This window comes from Vigna radiata, chromosome 4, assembly GCF_000741045.1.
Source record: "Vigna radiata var. radiata cultivar VC1973A chromosome 4, Vradiata_ver6, whole genome shotgun sequence".
Classification (NCBI taxonomy): domain Eukaryota; kingdom Viridiplantae; phylum Streptophyta; class Magnoliopsida; order Fabales; family Fabaceae; genus Vigna; species Vigna radiata.
In genome coordinates, this window is record NC_028354.1 from 9,612,466 (window position 1) to 9,632,495 (window position 20,030).

The 20,030-nt window shown below is 32.5% G+C and overlaps 1 protein-coding gene across 1 annotated transcript; it reads right to left on the reverse strand.

Annotated features, from left to right (window-relative positions):
- Positions 1–10,550: 10,550 nt before the first annotated feature.
- LOC106759105 (myb-related protein 305-like) lies at positions 10,551–15,428 on the reverse strand. Its single transcript, XM_014642112.2, has 3 exons — positions 15,101–15,428; positions 14,806–14,935; positions 10,551–11,157 (listed from the first exon to the last, which is right to left on the reverse strand). The coding sequence occupies exons 1-3, from the start codon at positions 15,237–15,239 to the stop codon at positions 10,827–10,829; spliced, it is 600 nt and encodes a 199-aa protein (XP_014497598.1). The 5' UTR covers positions 15,240–15,428; the 3' UTR covers positions 10,551–10,826.
- Positions 15,429–20,030: the final 4,602 nt, after the last annotated feature.

The window sequence follows — 20,030 nt, forward strand, 5'->3', positions numbered from 1 at the left end:
TCGGAGGATCCATGTAAACAAACACTTTTAGCTTTACTTAAAATTTAAACTTGTTCTACTATATCCTTTACCGACTCTATGCATAATGTTGAACATCATGAATTTTCAAGTAGTCTGTCACAAGTTAGATCAAAGCAAGGGACACATATACATTAATCAAAAGATCATCGTGATGATGATGACATGATTAGGACTCAGTGTTGGTTCAACATCGTTGGTGGGAAGAAAAACGATAAATTTATGGGACATGACAACTTTCTGCAAATTACACTACGGGAAGGGGTACTCTTAAGCATCAACTATCTTCTTCAACCAGTGTTGAGGAGGTCATTGTCCAACACACGTAGTGACTAGAAAGACGTTACCAGGATTACAACGATTTGAGAGAAGAGTTTCCTAGTGTTGAAAATAGTATGACTTAGTTTCTCACACCAAGAGGGGGGGGGGAGGGGTTGAAATTGGTGAAACTTAAAATCATAGTCTTTTAAAAATCTTTTTCGCAAAAAGGATGATCTTTCAAAACTTTCTTGAACCGCAAGGAATAAGATTTTTAATGCAACGGAAAATAGTTGACTATTCACAAAATAAAGTCGACTTTGAATTTAAAAGTATAGGGATAGAGAGATCAAACGCAGATTGCTATACTGGTTCAACTCAAGTGTAGATTGATCAGACTGTCAAAGCACACAATTCTTACTCTTTAAGCAATCGCCAAAGATAAACCCCACGATCTTCTTTATGGATTCTTGGAGCTTTTTTCGTGTTCTGTAAGATAGCACAAGTCTGAAACAAATCACAAAATCATTAGAATCACAAAACTTCTTACAAAAATTCAAATTCGCGTCTATATATAGTTTTCCATAATTCTAACGCTCTCAAGTCGACTTCGTTACTAATAGAGTCGAATGCACTATGACAGTTATACCAAATAGTATAACAGTTAAAACAACTTAATTGATTACACAATTAATGCAGTTTTCAAAATATAACAAACTTAGTCGAATGGCTTGCACACATAGTCAACTATATAATAGTTCAATGCAATTTTGAAAAACTTTCTCTTCAAAAATTCTCATAGCAAAGCCACACGTTTTAATCGACTTACTCCATAATGAAGTCGGATTAAAACCGTTGTTTTGCCATATACGCATGTGTTATTAATTATGTGTTGTCATCATAAAAAACCAGAAGCTTTGAGATTGTAGGTTCAGCTAAACCAGTGCTCCCCTATCAACAATCTCAACAATCTCCCCTTTTTTTATGATGCACAACCATGATTATTAAATAATTCTCCCCCTTTGGGCATTAGCAAAAAAAGTATGCACACAGGTATTGATATTCAGATAATGAAACAATACAGAAACGCATCAGTAAATCATAAACAAACCAAGATGAGGATGTACTCTCCCCCTTAAGTGCAGGTATGTGAAATATTAAAAAAATGCAATGCTCCCCCCGCCATTATGAATGTTTTATATTCAAAATCCAAATGCACAATGCAGTATTCACAGAATATATCAGAGCATGTATTAGCATTTGACAAAATTGTATTAGTTCAGAAAATGATTAAGCATAGTAATGCAGTAGTGGTACAATCTTAATTCAACAATCACAATATAATCTCTCAAACATTTCAATTAATCATAAAACATAGATATATTGAATAAGAAACAATCAACAATATATAATCAATAGAAAGATAATATAATTCCAAATCATGGAATTTTTAAACCTTGTTAACCACAATTGATTGAACCACAATCGCAATCAACTTCATTACTTTTCATTTGAGTTGAATCTAAAGTTGTTCATCCAAAAGCAGTGTTCCTGTAAAAAACCTTTCAAGATCTTTTCCAGATCAAGCATTTTAGAATCATTGTAATACAGGAATTGTTATAGGTATAATTTGTATGTGTAAATGTATGAATGCAATGGTAAAATGTAAAACATTCAACTTCATACATAACACAATTGACTTCAATCAGATATAATTAGATATTCAATGTAAAATAAACTCTGATTTCATTGATTTTAATATGTGATTACAATTGGATAAGCCAAAATAGAAATGACATCAAAACCCATCTACAAGATAAACACTAAAAGCATTCAAGCAAACAAACTAAAATACCAAACAAACAAAGCACATGACATTAGACTGTAAACATAAGACCCATATTCTGTTTCAGATGACTCTACATAATCCTCTTCACTAGTCTCATCATGTTCATCAGTTGATTCCTCTGTAGATGTAGAACTTTCTACATAATTTTTCATAATTTCATCCATATTCTCATTCATCTTCATAAGAGAATTCTACGTCAAGCTTTTTTGGAGACCATTTCAAATCTTTTTTCCACAAACTTTTCAAATTCATACATAGGAGATGGTAGTATTTGTTCACTATCGGTGTCAGGTAATTCATCTTGATTTTTGGTCGAGTCTTGTACATCACTGAAAATCCATCCTAGAGCAGTTTTCTTCAAACCAATACATGTCAGAATCGCTTTTCCAATTAGATTGATTTTGTTGCATGTGACCTTGGTTTCACCAATGAGGTTAATGTCACTAAGAGACAATATTTTGCTTATGAACACACCATAGGGTAGTTCACACCAATCAATTGAAACTAGGTACCCAATTTTTGGTATTCTGAACATTATTGCATTCAGCAGATATAGATCTTCTAAAGGTAATTTTTCATAATTAGATCTTCCTGGTAACAAACCAAGACCAATGATGAATGCAATGATTTTCTCTTCTTTATCCAGTCACCTATGTAGAAACCCTTTTTTCCTCATGTAGTCTTTGAACATTTACGTCTTCCTAGTCCATCTGTTTTGTAAGCAATTAGGTAGGTGCGACATGTGACCTTCATCTTTGAGACCGACAATTTGTAACCAAGTATTATTATTGATAAAAATGTCTACTCCTTTTACGCGAGAATGAATGTTGCCATCAACAAGTTTGATGTTGCTGTAAAATACACCAAGAAGATCTGGATAACATTTGCCTTTCATCTGAACAAAAGTAGCTAAACCCTAATATCCAAGCTTTTTCAGAAATATAAATCCTTCGTTCCTGAATAGGGATAGCTCAATTGACTTGTGTGGAGCAACATCTTTAACTTTCTTCCAACACATAAATCTTTTTCTAGCCTTGCTGTCACTGATCCACCCAGAAGGACTTGCATTTGTTTGGGATGAAGGAATGTTCTTGGTACACTTGGACGAGGAAGATGATGCCATTTTACACACAATTCATGGAACACCTTTCAAAGAATTTTCTAGGGTTTTGTGTGTTACACTATAGTCTTGGTATTCATATATAAAGGCGCGAACCACAAACACTCAAATAAGCCCATTTTAAATTTTTAGAGCAAAGAAAGCCCATAACAAAGATATCAAATTGGTTTCATTAATTGTCAAAGACTAGTAAGTGATTCTCCAAAAGGGTAGTGTCTTTGAAGCTCCTTCCTCTTCTTCTATCCTCTTAACCTTGCTTCTTGTCAAAGGTCCAAGATATCGTCCAAATGGTCCTCCATCAAATACAGTTGACTGTCACTTGACAATTATAACAGTTAAATCAATTAGTAGCAGTCAAACCAACCAAATTCATTACGCATTTAATTCAGTTGACTTGCAATTAATGCTTGACTAAAGAATCAAAATATAGCTGTTATAGATCAAAAGCATTAACAGAATATCAAAACATAACTAACTAAGTCGAATTCTCTACGCTAGCAGTCGACTCTAACACGTCAAAATAATTTTGAAAAACTTTTCACTGCAAAATTACTCACAACACTGTTTTGGAAAATCTGTGCAAAGTCACGAGTTTTAATGGACTCACTTCATAATGAAGTCGACTTAAAACTTGCAGTTTTTCCACACAATAAAAGTTCAGTAAAGTGCATGTGATTTTTCTTTTCTGAAACAAATGTTATGAAATCACAAAAGATGTATCAAGTATAAAATTAGTGAATATGCATAAACATATAAGAATCAATACAAACATGTTTTTCAAGATCTTTTAAAGATAAAGCAGTTTAGAATCATAGTAATGCAAGAAATCATACATGTAAATCGCAGACACGTCTCATACTTTTTTGGCCGATCGATTTCACTCTCTTTCGTTGAGATGAATTGGAGGCCATTTCTTACAAGTGAAGAAAGCTCAGAGAAGTATAGAAGGAATGCGATGATTTTGGGAACAATGATGATGCTTAGTGATATGTTCTAGAGGGATTAGGTTAAAAAGCTAATCGAAACTCAACTTTGGAGGGAATAATTTCGCTTCAAAATTTGGCATAAAAATGATTTAATTGAAATTTCAAACTTTTACAGGACAGTGAAAAACATATTCGATTTAGATAAAAAAAACAAGTAGACTATTGTATGACAGTTAGTTATCAAAAGCAGAAACACACATACAGAGACATACATTCGACTGTGCTCAAAACCAAGTCGACTAAGAATCGTTAAAAAAAGGGTTAAATATGTTTTTAGTCCCTATACTTTGGGGCGATTTTGGTTTTAGTCCCTCTTTCAAACTATAGTACAATTTAGTCCTTCAACTTTAGAAAACTCTGGTTTTAGTCCTTTTTACCAAATTTTTTTAACTTTATTTGTTGTTTTAAACGTGTTTCTCAGTTAACACTGAAGCAAAAATGTGTCAAACAGTGTAAACAATCCAAATGCTATAATGTAAGGTGCTTGAAACAACAAATAAAGTTAAAAATTTTTGGTAAAAAGGACTAAAATCAGAGTTTTCTAAAGTTGAAGGACTAAAATGTACTATAGTTTGAAAGAGGGACTAAAACCAAAATCGTCCCAAAGTATAGGGACTAAAAACATATTTAACCCTTAAAAAAATGATTTTCACAATAAGCATACAAACAATCATACATACACCCATACATACAATCACATATCAAACAATCAACTTTTCTATGCATGATGCAGTAAGATAATACTTGTTACCCATTGTAGACACTCAAGAAACTTGAATTTATCAATTTGGTTCATCCTTGAGTTCTCCCTTCATGTTACAACATCTGCTGCTTATCCTGCAAAACAACTTAAAATTTTCGATACAGGTACCCATTTGAATTTGGGTCCTTAATTGTTAGTTGCAGCAAGATGTTCCTTAGGTACCCACACATATAAGCCTTTAGGAACTCCAACTTTTCTATAATAATAGTTTCTAACAATATGACCAATACTATTACAATAAAACAGGAATGCTTAACAGGTTTGCTTAAATCAATAAATTTCTTTGTATTGGTTCTGTTAGATTGAGCTTTATAACTAATTCCTTTTGAGATTGTTGATAAGGGAAGCACTGGTTTAGTTAACCTTAATCTCATAGTGCTTTAATCACTCTGGTTTTTGATGATGATAACACATTATTAATAACTCATGTTTTGTTATGTGTTACATGTTCTGTTGCTTATTGATTGATACCTTATTGAACATGTTTTGTGTTGATCTTGATATATGAATGCATATTTACTATTCTGATATATGTTACATTTGTTGTGATTGGATTACATATGTTTTGGAAATGAAAAACCACATGCACTTTGGTGAACTTATATAGTGTGGCAAATCTGCATGTCCTAAGTCGACTCCATTAGCAATAGTGTCGATTAAGACTAAAGACTTTGCACAAATTTTCAAATACAGTGTTATGTGAGATTTTACATCTAAAAGAATTTCAATATGTGCAGATGTGTCAAAGTCGACTATGTGTGCTATGTATTCAACTTTGTTAGTTGTGTTATTTGAAATTCTGTTATGCTTGTGAATAGCAACGACTATATTTTCAAATGTTAGTTAAGCATTGAATAAGAGTCAACTGTATTGAAAGTGGAATTAATTTGTTTGACTTGATAACTACTACTTTGACATAACTATTATTACTGTCAGCGAACAGTCGACTGTATTAGTATCTTAGTCGACTACAAGAGCCTCTGATTTATGAAAATCTATAAATAGATGAGACATGAGTTATTAAGAGAACTTTTGAAAAACTGACATTTTCATATTTTGTTTCAGATTGATTCTCTGTGATTTAGTGCTCCAAGAACTCATCAAGAAGACCATTGTGATCATTCTTTGAAGAGGTTCTGAAGGAGAATTTTGTTGTGCTTACTGCTTGATCATTATCTGCACAATTGAGGTGTTCTTTGGTTGATCAAGGCTCGTCTTACAATTCGCTGGAGATTGCTGTACCTTTTGTGATTACAAGGGTGGACTCGTGGAGTCTGGACACTTTGAGGATTGTCTAAAGTGGGTTGAAGATTGCAGAAGAGAGGATATCTTGCTGCAGATCTTTGTGTGTTTCTGTCTATATTTTGGTTAGAGGGTTAGAGAGGTGTTTTATATTTTTGACGTGGAGGTTTCTATAAAAGCCTTGTTGTAAAAACCTTGACCATTATAGTGCATTTGCTTCCTGAGATTGGAAGGACACTGGATGTAGGCATTGAGGCCAGACTAGTATAAAAACCTGCGTTTGAATTCTCTATCCCTACTCTTTTACATTCAGTCGACTCTATAATTCACGTACTGTACTTTGATATTCCACTGCATTTAAATTTTTATTACTTGCGATTTAAGAAATTGTGTAAAGGTTTCTACTTTGTGAAGAAGATTTTAAAAAGACTCTGATTTTGAAACTTCACCAATTCACCCCCTCTTGGTGTTGAAACGAAGCCTACCTATTTTCCAACAATTCCTTGTCTATAAATTGCCCTTCCTGAAGACTTTAAAACAACATTCAAATTATCTCTACCCTGTGTGAATTTGGCTAGCGTACTGATCAAGTAATCTATTTGTTCAACATGAGTAGGACATTTTTCACATTTCTTTTGTACTGTTATAGTCTCAGTTTTAACACTTTTAGCAGACAATAAAGTTTCATCTAATTCCTTTTTGTAATTTCTCATTTTCATTGACAAGATTAATTATTCTATGCTCATAATCCCTTTTCTTAGAGTTTAGTCGATTTACCTTATTTTGACTTGATATTAATCATTGAACTTGTGTTGCTTTCTTAAAATCTTATGAATACGTGCTATTGTGTGGTAAACAACCAACATCCCATTGCACTTGAATCTGCCACGATACTTACCAACATACTTATCAAAGAATACATCTTTCGATGATTAGTGACAGATACATCCTTTGATAATTACTAACAATCATTATCTGCTAATTAATATTATCGGTAGGGATATTTTACCAACAAATTTAAAGTTGTTGGTAATTCGTCAAAAAATAATTATTACTGACAGATTTTAAGTGTTTCTTACGGACTATAGATTATGTATATCTTGGTCTTCTATGACTTTTTAATTTATTTTTTTAGATATTTGACCATGGATGGCGCATGTGCATGTAGAATTCTAGGGGAATTCGTTGTTGTTATATCGAATCTGTATTATAAGGCCATCTTTTCTATGATATACAAATTATAGAAAATAAAATGAAACAATGCTTTAATAAAATACAAATAATAAAAAAAATAAGAGCACTAAGAAAAAATAACACTATATTAAAGGGCCAAAACGCTATTACTTAAATTATTTAAATTTTTATGGATTTATTTTATTATGGTTTAATACCTATTTTGGTCTCTCTTTTGGGAGGGTTTGTTCAAAGTGGTCTATCTTTTTTTTAAATGTTTACTTTAGTCCTATCTTTCGCAAAAACTGTTCAAGTTGGTCTTTTTGGGTAACGACGTTAACTTGACTAACGACAGAACTGCCACGTGAGTAATGTCTGATGATGTGACATTGTTAATTGTTTTAAAAAAAATATATAATTGTGAGGTGTAAATTAATATAATTAGGGTTGGATTAAAAAAGGAATCAGGTATAATTCCTCCTCAACAAGCAGGAACAAAGTGTTAAGGAAAGGGTTTTGATATGTTGACACCAAGCAAGAGAAAATGTGAGTCCTCAAAGTAGCCTTTTCTTATATATATGAAGAATATGCATTGTTTCTTTTATTAAATTCTTATTTGTGCTTCTCCTTTGCAATACTGCCTCTGCAACAATGATCTCAATCATGTATTCTGTTATCACAGAAAAAATGAGATAGCAGAAATGCGCTCAGCTAATGATGTTCCTAACCAATTCCATTGTTTATATGAGGTGATCGATGCTAAGAAATAACCTCTTGATGAGGGTAAAATATCAAGAACAAAATAGAATAAAATGATATTGTAAAACAATAGAAAAATTTATGAATTAGAGTGATTAATTGTATTAATTAGTTCACCTTTAACATTGCTGAATATGGAAGAAACTGTTTAATCACGAATAACGGCTCTATATATTCTCTGAGGTAAGTTGGGCCACTTTCAATAATAGTTTCAACCCTCGGCTATGAAAATCATATTCCAATAAGATAAAAAATAAGCTAAACTTTAAGGCACATGCATTCTCCAAAAAGTATCTGCAATTTTAAAGTGTCACAAATTTTAATACAAAGATTTCATCACCATGTAATCCTTTCTAAGAAACCAAATAAGAGTTATTAAAACCCTTCACCTAGTAGTAATCACATTCTAACTACAAGTTATTCCATCCTTTCATATCAGCATGCTCAATGGCTAACATGACAGCAATCAACGTATGTAGTGCATACTTGCTTTTATGTTTGATCTTTACAATCAGTTATCAACTAATCTTTAAACCTCAGATTTATCTCTTTCTATCATGTTTAGCAATCCCTTCTCTATAGTCCAGAATATAGGTCAATCATATCTCTCAGGTTTTCAGCTATAACTTTATTTGTCAACAAACTATATATAGCAGTTATTCAAAATAGAGTGTAAAAGAATATTATATAACTAATCATGAACGGTTGATATGTTGCTTTAATGTAAAGAATTCCCAAACTCTCATTGCATATCCATCCAATAAAAAAACATATCCATTTCTGTGTTCACATATCAAAACCATGGGTGATTGAAATTTAGGTTATTTGACGTATTGTTTTAGTACATGAGAACTTTTTCCAAGGACTCAAATAAAAGAACCCGTTGTATGGTAAGTGATTAAGATAACGAACGAGAAACCACTAGCTTGTGTTATTTGTTAAACATTATCAGAAAATGAAAATGGAATTGTTCATTTCACAATAGTACAATACTTCTTAACACCTATGTGACCTGTGATACCGATGCAAAGGGGAGGGTGAAGGCCAAAATGCTGTTTTCTGTAAAATGTAAATAGAGGTATTAAAGGGGTGGCGTGAAATAATGATTAGTTAAAGAGAAAATTAACCGTTGCAGAGGAGAAAACGCGAAAGGGAATATCGTGGCCCCATTGATGCAGCGGGAAGTATTGAGTAATGAACTGAAGGATATTAAGTAAGGCTCAGTGATCTGTTCAAATTTGATCCTATTCTGCTCCAGTGGCAAACCCACCACGTGAACATTGCTTATCACATCACGTGTCAGGTTTCTTTTGGGAGTTGAAATTGAATTCTGCACATAAAACATGTGACTGAATAAAACGAGTGGTTCGTAGATGCTGCAAGTTCCTTTTGGAATGACATAGGTACAAAGTTAAAGCCTACAAGAAATTGTCCTTGTTTCCTTAATGGGACAAGGCACAATCCCAGGACGAGTCTCTTGGTTACCCCCTCAACCCTCTTTCTACGAATAAGTGTGTTAGAAGCTAAACTAAAGTTGAAGTTTGGCAGACTACGAATGCTCTTGCTCTGATATCATCACCGGCCTAACTTGGTGCTCGCAACATCACAATGTCTTTCGGTTACAATTACCCAAAAGCTTATGCATTAACTTTCAAACAATGCCAAGATCAACACCTTCACTGTTATATTCAATGTCTGTCATACAAGATAACTAAAGTTAGCAACTATGTATTTCATACATGATGCTGTTAGTTTTCATTGTATTGTATTTTCCCTAGTCAAAAAGGATACGGTTATGGGGTGAATTTAGGAGGCCCATGTGAAGATATCACTGCATCCATCGACAAGAGTTAGGCTCCCGTCGGTCTTTAATGTTGCATGGCTATGCACCATAAGGAAAAAGGCGGGTGAATTGTAACGAAAATTACTAAAGTGGTTCATTCTCAGACTACGTGTCAATTTCTTGTGGCATTAGTTAGGTTATATATATATATATATATATATATATGTGTGTGTGTACATGTATGTACATGTGAGCATGGGAACTAAAAGCAAGTTCATGACTTCACATGCGTGGTTGTATTCCGTTCATATGGAGGTCAGTTTTGGCACTATCATGCCAACACATCTTACACTTATTACAAAATTTACAGTGCCAGACTACACTGTGTTAATATTTTCAAGTCCAATGGAAAACAGAAGAAATGGTTTATCAAGATGTGAAAGTTTAAACACAGCTAAAATGTTAGTTCTGTACTTTAAAGCAAATAGCAATTTATCCTGTGAAATGCCCATACAAAAAAAGTTAATTATATCTATAAGTGTAAGGTTGAACTTGAGACAAAATGAGAAATAGGACTACTGACATGACGAGGGGGGGAATATTAAAAGTTTGTGGTTCTCAACCTTATCTTTTATTGTCCACGTACCATATTATTTATAAGATTGTTTTCAGATATAGTTTGCTTATGACCTCATAATAAGTTACAGCACTAATTTAGTTCTGAAATATTGATGGTACGCAAAAAACCAAAGTACAAACAGCAACTAGTTATATAACAAACCTGATATGTTTTAAGCCAGAGATTCCAGCTTTATGAAATTTGAAGACTTAGATTTTATACATATTATGTGTTTATATATAGGTTTTGTCCCCGTTTAGTAATTGGCTAACTGCATTGATAAGATATCCTCCATGCTCCAGTAGTTGTTGTTGTCGTTTGTACAACAACTGGATTGATCAGGATTTGTGTGGAACTGAGTTGAGAATGGTTCTAGCATTCCTTGATAACAGGATGGAGAATAGGTCTCCATGGGCTCAGCAATGGTGGTCACTTGGCTAGTGAAAGCTTGATGATCATTTCTCTCAGAATTACTCTGCTGCTGAAAGCTCTCACTTTGCTTCATGTGCTTCTGAATCCTTGTCCTCCAGAAGTTCTTGATCTCATTATCAGTCCTTCCGGGTAGCTGCTTGGCAATTTTGGACCACCTGCGTTGGGAAATGAGTGATTTGTGAAAGAGAGTACAATATCTCACTGTTAATGTACTGCTTTGTCATAATGTAAAAAAATTTCAAGTCAAAATTCTGAAATGAGTAAATCTCACATACCTAACAAACAAATATTAATAAAGAAATGTTTGCCACATTTTATATAATCAGCTCTTTTTGTATGAAATTGACTAGGAGAATATTATAAGTTGAATATAGTTTGTAATAATCTCTCAAAGTTGTTTTTTTATCTAATTTTTTTTATTTTTGAACAGCCATAAAGGCAAAGTAATATGCTATGATTTTAATAGAAGTAAATAGTCCTTTAATCTCAAAAACCCGTTTGTTGCAACTTTTTCCCCGAAAAAATATTATCTTTTAAAAACAATTGGGCATTTGTTTCAGCTTTTAAAAATAATTACAAGTTAGAAATATTATTAAAACTAAAAACTATTTTGAATAGCTTATGAGTGTACTTTTTAAACGAGTTTTTAATTATAAACAAACAAAAGCAATTTATACTTATTCTAAAATCCATTATATAAGCTTAATTAAGATACAGTTGAAATTTACAGACTTTTTGTTCGATATTTTTAATTTATAAAAGTCGGAAAAGAATGAATGAATGAATAGTTGGAAGCTTGTACTGACACAAGAAGGTATTAATCAGTTGAAATAAAATTAAAAGCTACCTGAGGTTGTTGAAGCATTTCATTTTGATTAGTAAAAAAGTGGCAGCTCCTATAATAAATAGGATCAGTCCGAAAGGAGGCCATGTTCAATGGCTGAGAATCAATGTGACCATTATAAAACGATCATTATCGAGGTACGCAAAGATGCTGAATTTCTGAGTTTCCTTTGATGTATAGCAGAGGCTACAAGATAAGAAAATCAGATTTCTCAATGCATGCCTCGGGTAGAGAGTATATGCTTCAAATCTCTCTTATCTTTTCTTGTACCTCTTTTCATTCCATTATCTACAAAAGCTTTTCGTGTAAGCAATTACTTATTTTCTTCGAAATTTGAACACCCCGCCCCCCACTCATCTTTTCTCGGAATTGCCTCCTTAAAACATGTTTGACTATGTTGAAAAGGAACGTGTGTATGATTCCTGACAGTAATGTTATGTTTAAGGATGTAACATGAATGTGAGATGTTAGAGGTTAAGGTTTGTTCTGTAGGCTGAGAGAAAAAATGGTACGACGATGGAGCTATAGTTAGGTTAAGGATGAACCATATAAGCTTAACCTAAAGGGGAGAATGTTAATTTACAAGGACATCTGCCCTAGTCAAGAAAAGCCAACACGGTATGGTTTGGGTCCGTTTTCACTACCTAAACTCTAACAAAAGTTTCCTTTCATTGGAACACCAAAGATGTAAAAGTGTGCCCACTTCCATTAATGGAAGGTCCCCTCCTCTATTTCACTTCCTTCTCCTTCACTAGGTTGCTTATAATAGCCATTTTGTAAAATTAAATTCCTTTAGTAGATAAACTTTTATTCTTATATTTATATACATATTACTAAATGTTCATAAACAACTTCATAATTGCTCTTTTTTCTTTACCTTCTCCACATATTACTTATGATTTTTTCCCACTAAAAGCTTTACAATTTCTCATTCATTTTATATTCACGTCATCGGACTTGCCTTCTCGTATATATATATATATATATATATATATATATATATATATATATATATATATATATNATATATATATATATATATATATATATATATATATATATATTATCCTTTGTCTCTTTGATTATACATGTTTATATACCTTTTCTTTTCATTTCAGTGTTATTTCTATCTCACTTCAATTTTAATAATAACCCTACACCCCTTTCTCTCTCTGGGTTTTTCATCATACATTGTTTACTAAAATTACTTTAAATAATAATAATATCTTAAATAAATAATTTTAAATATAGTTGATTAAAATAAATTATATTATTGTTATTTATTAATTGAGCCTTATATTTTGCTTTGAGTAACATATGAAATAAACAATATACATAAGAAATACGGTGTTATGATTGGTACATTTTATATATATGTTGGATGGTGCTTACTAAAAGTTTATAATTCAGCTTTATCTTCCTCTTCTTTTCATATTTTTTTTTATTTCCTTTTTCTTATTACACTTTCCACACACTCTTAATTTATATTAGAATATATATTTAATATTTATATCGTACTAATTCTTTATCAACATCCATCAACTTTTTTCTATTTTATAGAACTATTTTTACACATGTTTTTTGAAACTTTAAAGTTTCATACAACAATATACATGAAATTCCTTTCTAAAAGTATTTGTTTTAAAAAATTGTAAATTTATAAAAAAAGAAATTATTAGTTGCAATTTTTAAAAAGAAAACAACTGAAAACTTCTATGAAACATAAAATGTTCAATTTGTGATTTCTTTCTATCATTATATGCATCAATCATTTTTCTCTAATTTTTCCTTTTAAAACGTCTATTTTCATTTCAGTGGTATATATCTTCTTTTTTTTTTTTCTTCATGTTCAAACTTTTATCTTTACTTATTAGGGAGCGATGTAAGAACAGAAAATATAATAGGAAACACTTTTCTTTAAAAAATAATAGATGCTGACTAAAAACTTGAAGTGTATTTTCTTCTTCTTTTGGAAGATAACTCTACTTTGTCGTTGTTTACAAATCTCTTCCCTGCAGCAACATCTCTAATTTTATTTATTATTAAAATTTACTTTTTTAAAACAAAACATGAAATGTTGGTATGAAGTAAAAACCAAAATTCACGAACCAAAATTAGAGCTTCACATAATTCAAAATAAAAAAAAAAAGATTTAAAATAATCCATAGAAAAACTAACCATCTTTTTTTTGTTATACGCAGGAAAAATTAACTACCTATGTCTTATGTTTTTTATATCATAACTATGATGTGAAAGCGGAAGATTGAATGTCACAGTGAGCATAGATGCAGAATATGTACATAAAGATGGAAATCGAAATCATTTTGGAAGCTCTAAAATTTCGTATATAAACATGAAATGTCCATAAGTTCAACAAAACCCTATTGTGGAATCTTGCTCTTGGCTACAGTTATATCCTTCTATCAGAAATAGTTTTCTAAGAATGTACTAACTTGTCATCTAATGTGATACCTCCAAAATATGAAAGAGACCAATGAAGTTTTCCTTTCATCATTTGAAAACGAAGAAGGTTTTCCTTTCATTTTTGTTATCAATTTTAGTATCCACATTTTGAAAAACACTCATGGTATGGTCAAATTTTCAAGTTTTTTTTTTTAATATTTTTTGACTAATTAAACCTTAAATTCAACATATTCAAATCAGGTACCAGAAAAATTAATTAATTAAAATGTAAAAGAAATAAAACGTACATAAACTAGAAGGTCGAATAAAAAAGCAAATTTTAAAAAATGAAGAACCAAGATTACAAAAACAATAATAAAATAAGAACAAAAATGGTGTATTAGAGATCATAAACCGAAATTTAAAATATTTTTTTTTCGTGTAAGAATATCATTTATTTGAAATATAAGATCTTGGTGGTGGACTCATGCACTATGTTAATTTTTTTCACAAGTTTCTTCTTATTATTGATATATAAATTGCATCATGAGCTCACCTGTTTCCCCACTTTGCATGAAGCTCCATGATCAAGAGCTGTTCCTCGGGTGTAATATTCCCTCTTCTAACATCGGGACGGAGGTAGTTTAACCACCGGAGCCGGCAGCTTTTTCCAGTACGTTTAAGACCTGCAAAAGCATGATGATCATCATTCTCTCGCAACCATAGGGCTTAGTTAGAACAAAAGAGAGAGAGAAAAAAAAAAGAGAAGAAAATAGTAGAATAATAATAATAATAATAGTAATAATAATAATAATAATAATAAAAAGTTGAAGAATGAAAAGTATGTTTACCGGCAGCTTTGGCCAAAGAGTTCCAAACACCTTCCCCATGATTTGCGATGTAGTTGATCAAGATTAAGTCTTCTTCCATTGTCCATGGTCCCTTTCTCACCTCAGGATCGTGAGACACGCTAGATAGTTTCTTATCCATATTATTTAGTACGAGGAAATAGAGAGAGAGAGAGAGAAGAGGTGAAGAGATATTGAAATGTTAATAAGTGTTTGGCAGGTTTAAATAGAGGCAAGGCTAAGTCATTTGGTAATTGTAATGAAATTTTTCTATTAAGGATAACGACATGCTTTCACGTACCTAACTATGTTTCTCATGTCAACACATGCATGCATGACTATGATTTTGTTTTCCCTGGCATACTATAAGAGACGAGTGTCTTTACGTACTCTCAAGTTACGCGCACATGCACTCCATATTTAAACATCAGGTGTGTACACTATACATTTTCTTCAAAAGAAGAATGAAGAAAAGATATTGTGTAAATATTACCGGTACAAGCTTAAAATTATCGGGAGTGAGAGCTTAATTCCATTGATCCTACGCAAATATCAAGAGGAAAAATATGATCCTTTCCTAGATCCTAGAGGAAGAATATCATACAACTAGTGATGAAAACAAATTTTAATTTAGATCCCTATTGGATATTAAGATAATCAAAAGATTATATATATATATATATATATATATATATATATATATATATATATATATATATATATATATATATATATATATATATATATATGTTGGATATCCCACATTGACCAGAGATAAGATAATTTCATAATAAATAAGTAGATGCAAATCTCATCTCACAAGTTGATTTTGTAGAATTTAGTTAAGTTTAAAGTTTACTCACTAGTAAAAAACGACAATTTTAAGTTTGTGAATTTAAGTCTGTTCACAATAAAACAAACCTAAAAAATGTGATGTTGTAGTTTGGTAAATAAAAGTAAGTTATTGAAGTTTGTTGTTGACTAATAAACTAATAATGATAACCTACACTTTAGATCTTTTTTCAAACCTTCGACTTCTTTATTGTATAATATTCAATAATTTGGACATGCTTGTATTCTTTTATACTCGATACTCATTAGACAAAGAATTTTCTTGGCATGATAATTACGAGTGGGTAGTGTATTTTTATTTGGAAACATTTCATTAAACCACACCAGCAATTATGTGAAACTCTTATCGGGCTACCCGTTGGTCGCCTTCAAACTCATGAGCTTTAACACAATTGACAACCATATGAATTCTGAACCGACATACAACGGAGTCTTCATATCAGTAGACATCTTTTCACATACATGCACTTGGGAAAAAGCTTTTGCACCAACATCACAGATGTGTCCACTAGTTTCTCTTCTTCTAGTCGATGTTCCATGGTGTAATCAACAACAAGTTTAGTTCGAAGGACATTTGGGAAGTCTATTAATTGCTTATGCCATGCTTTGTTCTATAACTTCAAAGACAACCATTGTTGAGATTGTTGTCAACACAAACTCTATATCAAACTGGTTTTTGATGATGACAACACACTGCTTAATAACAGTACATATGTTCCAAGTTTACATGTTCAACTGATATATCAAACTGATTTGAAAAATGTTTTTGTTGAACATGATGTGTTGTTTTGCAATGTATGTTCCTATGATTGAATATGTGTTATATGTATGGAACATGCTTGTATTGAAATGTGTAACAAAATGATTTTGATTACTTCTGCACATTTCTGAAGAAAAGCTCACAAGCACTTTTATGAACTTATATTTGTTGAGACAAAGGTCTGGTTCAGTCGACTACATTGGAAATGGATTCGACTAAGCTAAAATCTTTGTACAGATTTTGTAAACACGTGCTTGATGAGATTTTAAGATGAAAAGAATTTCAAAGTGATTTTTCATGTGACAGTCGACAGTGTGGAACACCTATTCGACTGTTTTGCTGTTATTTTTGGAATTCTATTATGCGTACTTGCTCCAACGGCTATATTTTCAAAAGTTAGTTAGGATTGACTGACTGGGTCAACTATCATGAATGTGCATTGATTTGGTTGACTGAGGAGCCTTGTGTTGACTGTCTGTTATAATTGTTTTAATACAGTTGACTTTGTAGGCTATTTGACTGAGAATGACAGGAAAACTATAAATAGAACAGAACATGATTTTTTTTTAGACTTTTGTGATCTAACATTTTCATTCTCCTGTTTCAGAGAAAGTTCTGAGTTTAGGAAGCTCCAAGAATTCTCCAAGAAGACCGTGGTGATCTTTCTTGAGAGAGATTCAGATTGAGGAGTCTTGTGTGCATACTGATTGATCAACATCTGCACAAAGAAGGTGCTTCTGGTTTGATCTTGAAGGCTTGGCATCCTGTGAAGACTGCTGTATTTGACTAAAGGCTTGACAACTTGTGAAGTTTGCTGTGATAGGCTTGGCAACCTGTGAAGCGTGCTGTGATAGGCTTGACATCCTGTGAAGAGTGTTGGTTACCCGTTGAGGATTGTTCGACGTGGGTTCAGATTGCAGAAGAGGGGATTCTTGCTGCAATTCTGGTTTTGTGTGTGCAGCTATATTTGGTTTTGGGTTAGAGAGGAGATTTATATTTTTGCGTGGTGCTTCTATAAATTCCTTGTTGTAAAAACCGCAACCATTATAGTGCATTTGCTTCCAAGATTGGAAGGACACTGGATGTAGGCATTGTTGGCCGAACCAGTATAAAAACCAGTGTTTGATTTTCTCTATCCCTGCGCTCTTTATTTCAGTCAACTTTATTTGTTTAGCAGTCAACTATGTTTTTCCGCTGCACTGAAAATTTTCATTACTTGCATTTCAATGAAAGATCAAAAGTTTTGAATTTTCATACCAAGATTGCAAAAAGATTTTGTTTTTGAACTAACACCAATTCACCCCCCCTCTTGGTGTAAAACAAATCCAACCCGATTCCTAACAACCATCACAGATAAGGTGTTCCTTACTTTCAGTTGCATTCAACATTCTTCCATTCAAACAGTTGACACAAGGACAATTAAACTTCACTTCATCATTATTCCTACCCTCATTATCACTACTACAAAATATGACTTCTAATTCGCCTATTAGGCTTCGGTTTTGATGAAAACGAAGCATAAAAAGGTATGGTGGCATTTTTTCAATTTTCACAAACATATAGGTCTCGATTAGAAAAATCTGAGGTCATATTCTCCTTTTGGATTTGGTTGATAAAAAACCAAAGCCTAAAGGCATACCACATAAATTAGAAATCTTCATTCCATCTCGTTTGTAAAAGTGCTCTCTCATGCATAACAACTCAAGATTCTAAGTTTCCATCTCCTTTGGAAAAACTTTTAGAAGATTTTGAGGATGTGTTTCCCCAAGAAGAACCTAAGGGTCTTCCACCAATTAGGGGAATTGAGCATCAAATAGATTTTGTTCTTAGGGAAAGCCTACCAAATAGGCCAACCTATAGAACTAACCCTCAAGAAACCAAGGAGAATGAAAATCAAGTGGAAGAGTTGTTGGATAAGGGGTGGGTTCAAAGAGTTTGAGTGCATGTTTTGTGCTTATGTTATTAGTCCCTAAGAAGGATGGAAAATGAAGAATGTGTTGTGATTGTAGTGCTATTAACAATATTACCATCAAGTATAGGAACCCAATTCTAAGACTTGATGAGTTGCATTGGTCCACAATATTTTCCAAAATAGATCTTAAAAGTGGTTATCAACAAATAAGAATAAGAGAAGGTGATGAGTGGAAAACAACCTTTAAGACTAAGTTTGGACTATATAACTGGTTAGTGATGCCTTTTGGCTTAACTAATGCACGTAGCACCTTTATGAGATTAATGAATCATGTCTTGAGGGATTGCATCGAAAAATTTTTGGTTATGTACTTTGATGATATCCTAATGTATAGAAAAAATTTATATGATCATCTAGAACACCTACAAGTGGTTCTATCCATTTTAAGAGACAACCACTTATTTGTTAATAGAGAGAAATGCACATTTGGTGAGGATAATGTCATCTTTTTGGGCTTCATAGTCAGGAAGCATGGAGTCCATGTTGATCCCACCAAAGTGAAGGTCATTCAAGAATGGCGAAACCCCAAAAATGTAGGAGAGGTTAGGAGTTTTCATGGTCTAGCCTCCTTTTATAGGAGATTTCGTGGAGAAAGATGTATATGTTGTTGGGGTTAGATTTCACCAAGTTCCCTCTCATGTGTATAAGAATTCTTCTTTATGCATTAATGTCAATGTCACTCACTAAATTACCTAAACTCGATCCCTCGACGAATAAGTCTGTCCCAAACTACCAGTTCATACAATTCCTAACATTCCTGATAATAAGATGTGAAGATCAAGAAATTAAGACAACCAAGACTCATACCTTCATCCTTGAGCAATATTAATATTGGGAGTAATTCAACAAGAACCTGAATTGTAAGGAACCTCTCGACACTCATGTAATTCATAAATCATGCTAATGAATGAGTTAAACACAACAATCATTGAAACAGATGAATTACTCTAACAATTAATGGAAAAACATATGGAAATAAGAATCAATTCAAATACATGAGAGTTTACAAGGTTACGTCATCTTCCAACAACAAATAGAAATTAGTTCCCCATAGACATAGGGGAACTCTATGAAAAATGGAAGAGAATGGGGAAGAGAAAGCCTAAGAATTGGGAAAAGAGTGTATTATTATGCTCTTCTCTACCAAAGATACAAAACGAAGAGCCCCAGGATCCTTTAAATAGATTCAGAAACGAGCAAAAATAGGGCTCGGTCCAATAGAGTAGAAACAGAGCAAAAATTGGGCCTGATCCACGAAACCCAACGCTCAAACGCCCAAACAGGGTGTTTAGGCGGTGAACGGGGCTCATGTAGGGCTTGATCCTTCAAATGGGAGCCCAAGCTTTGAG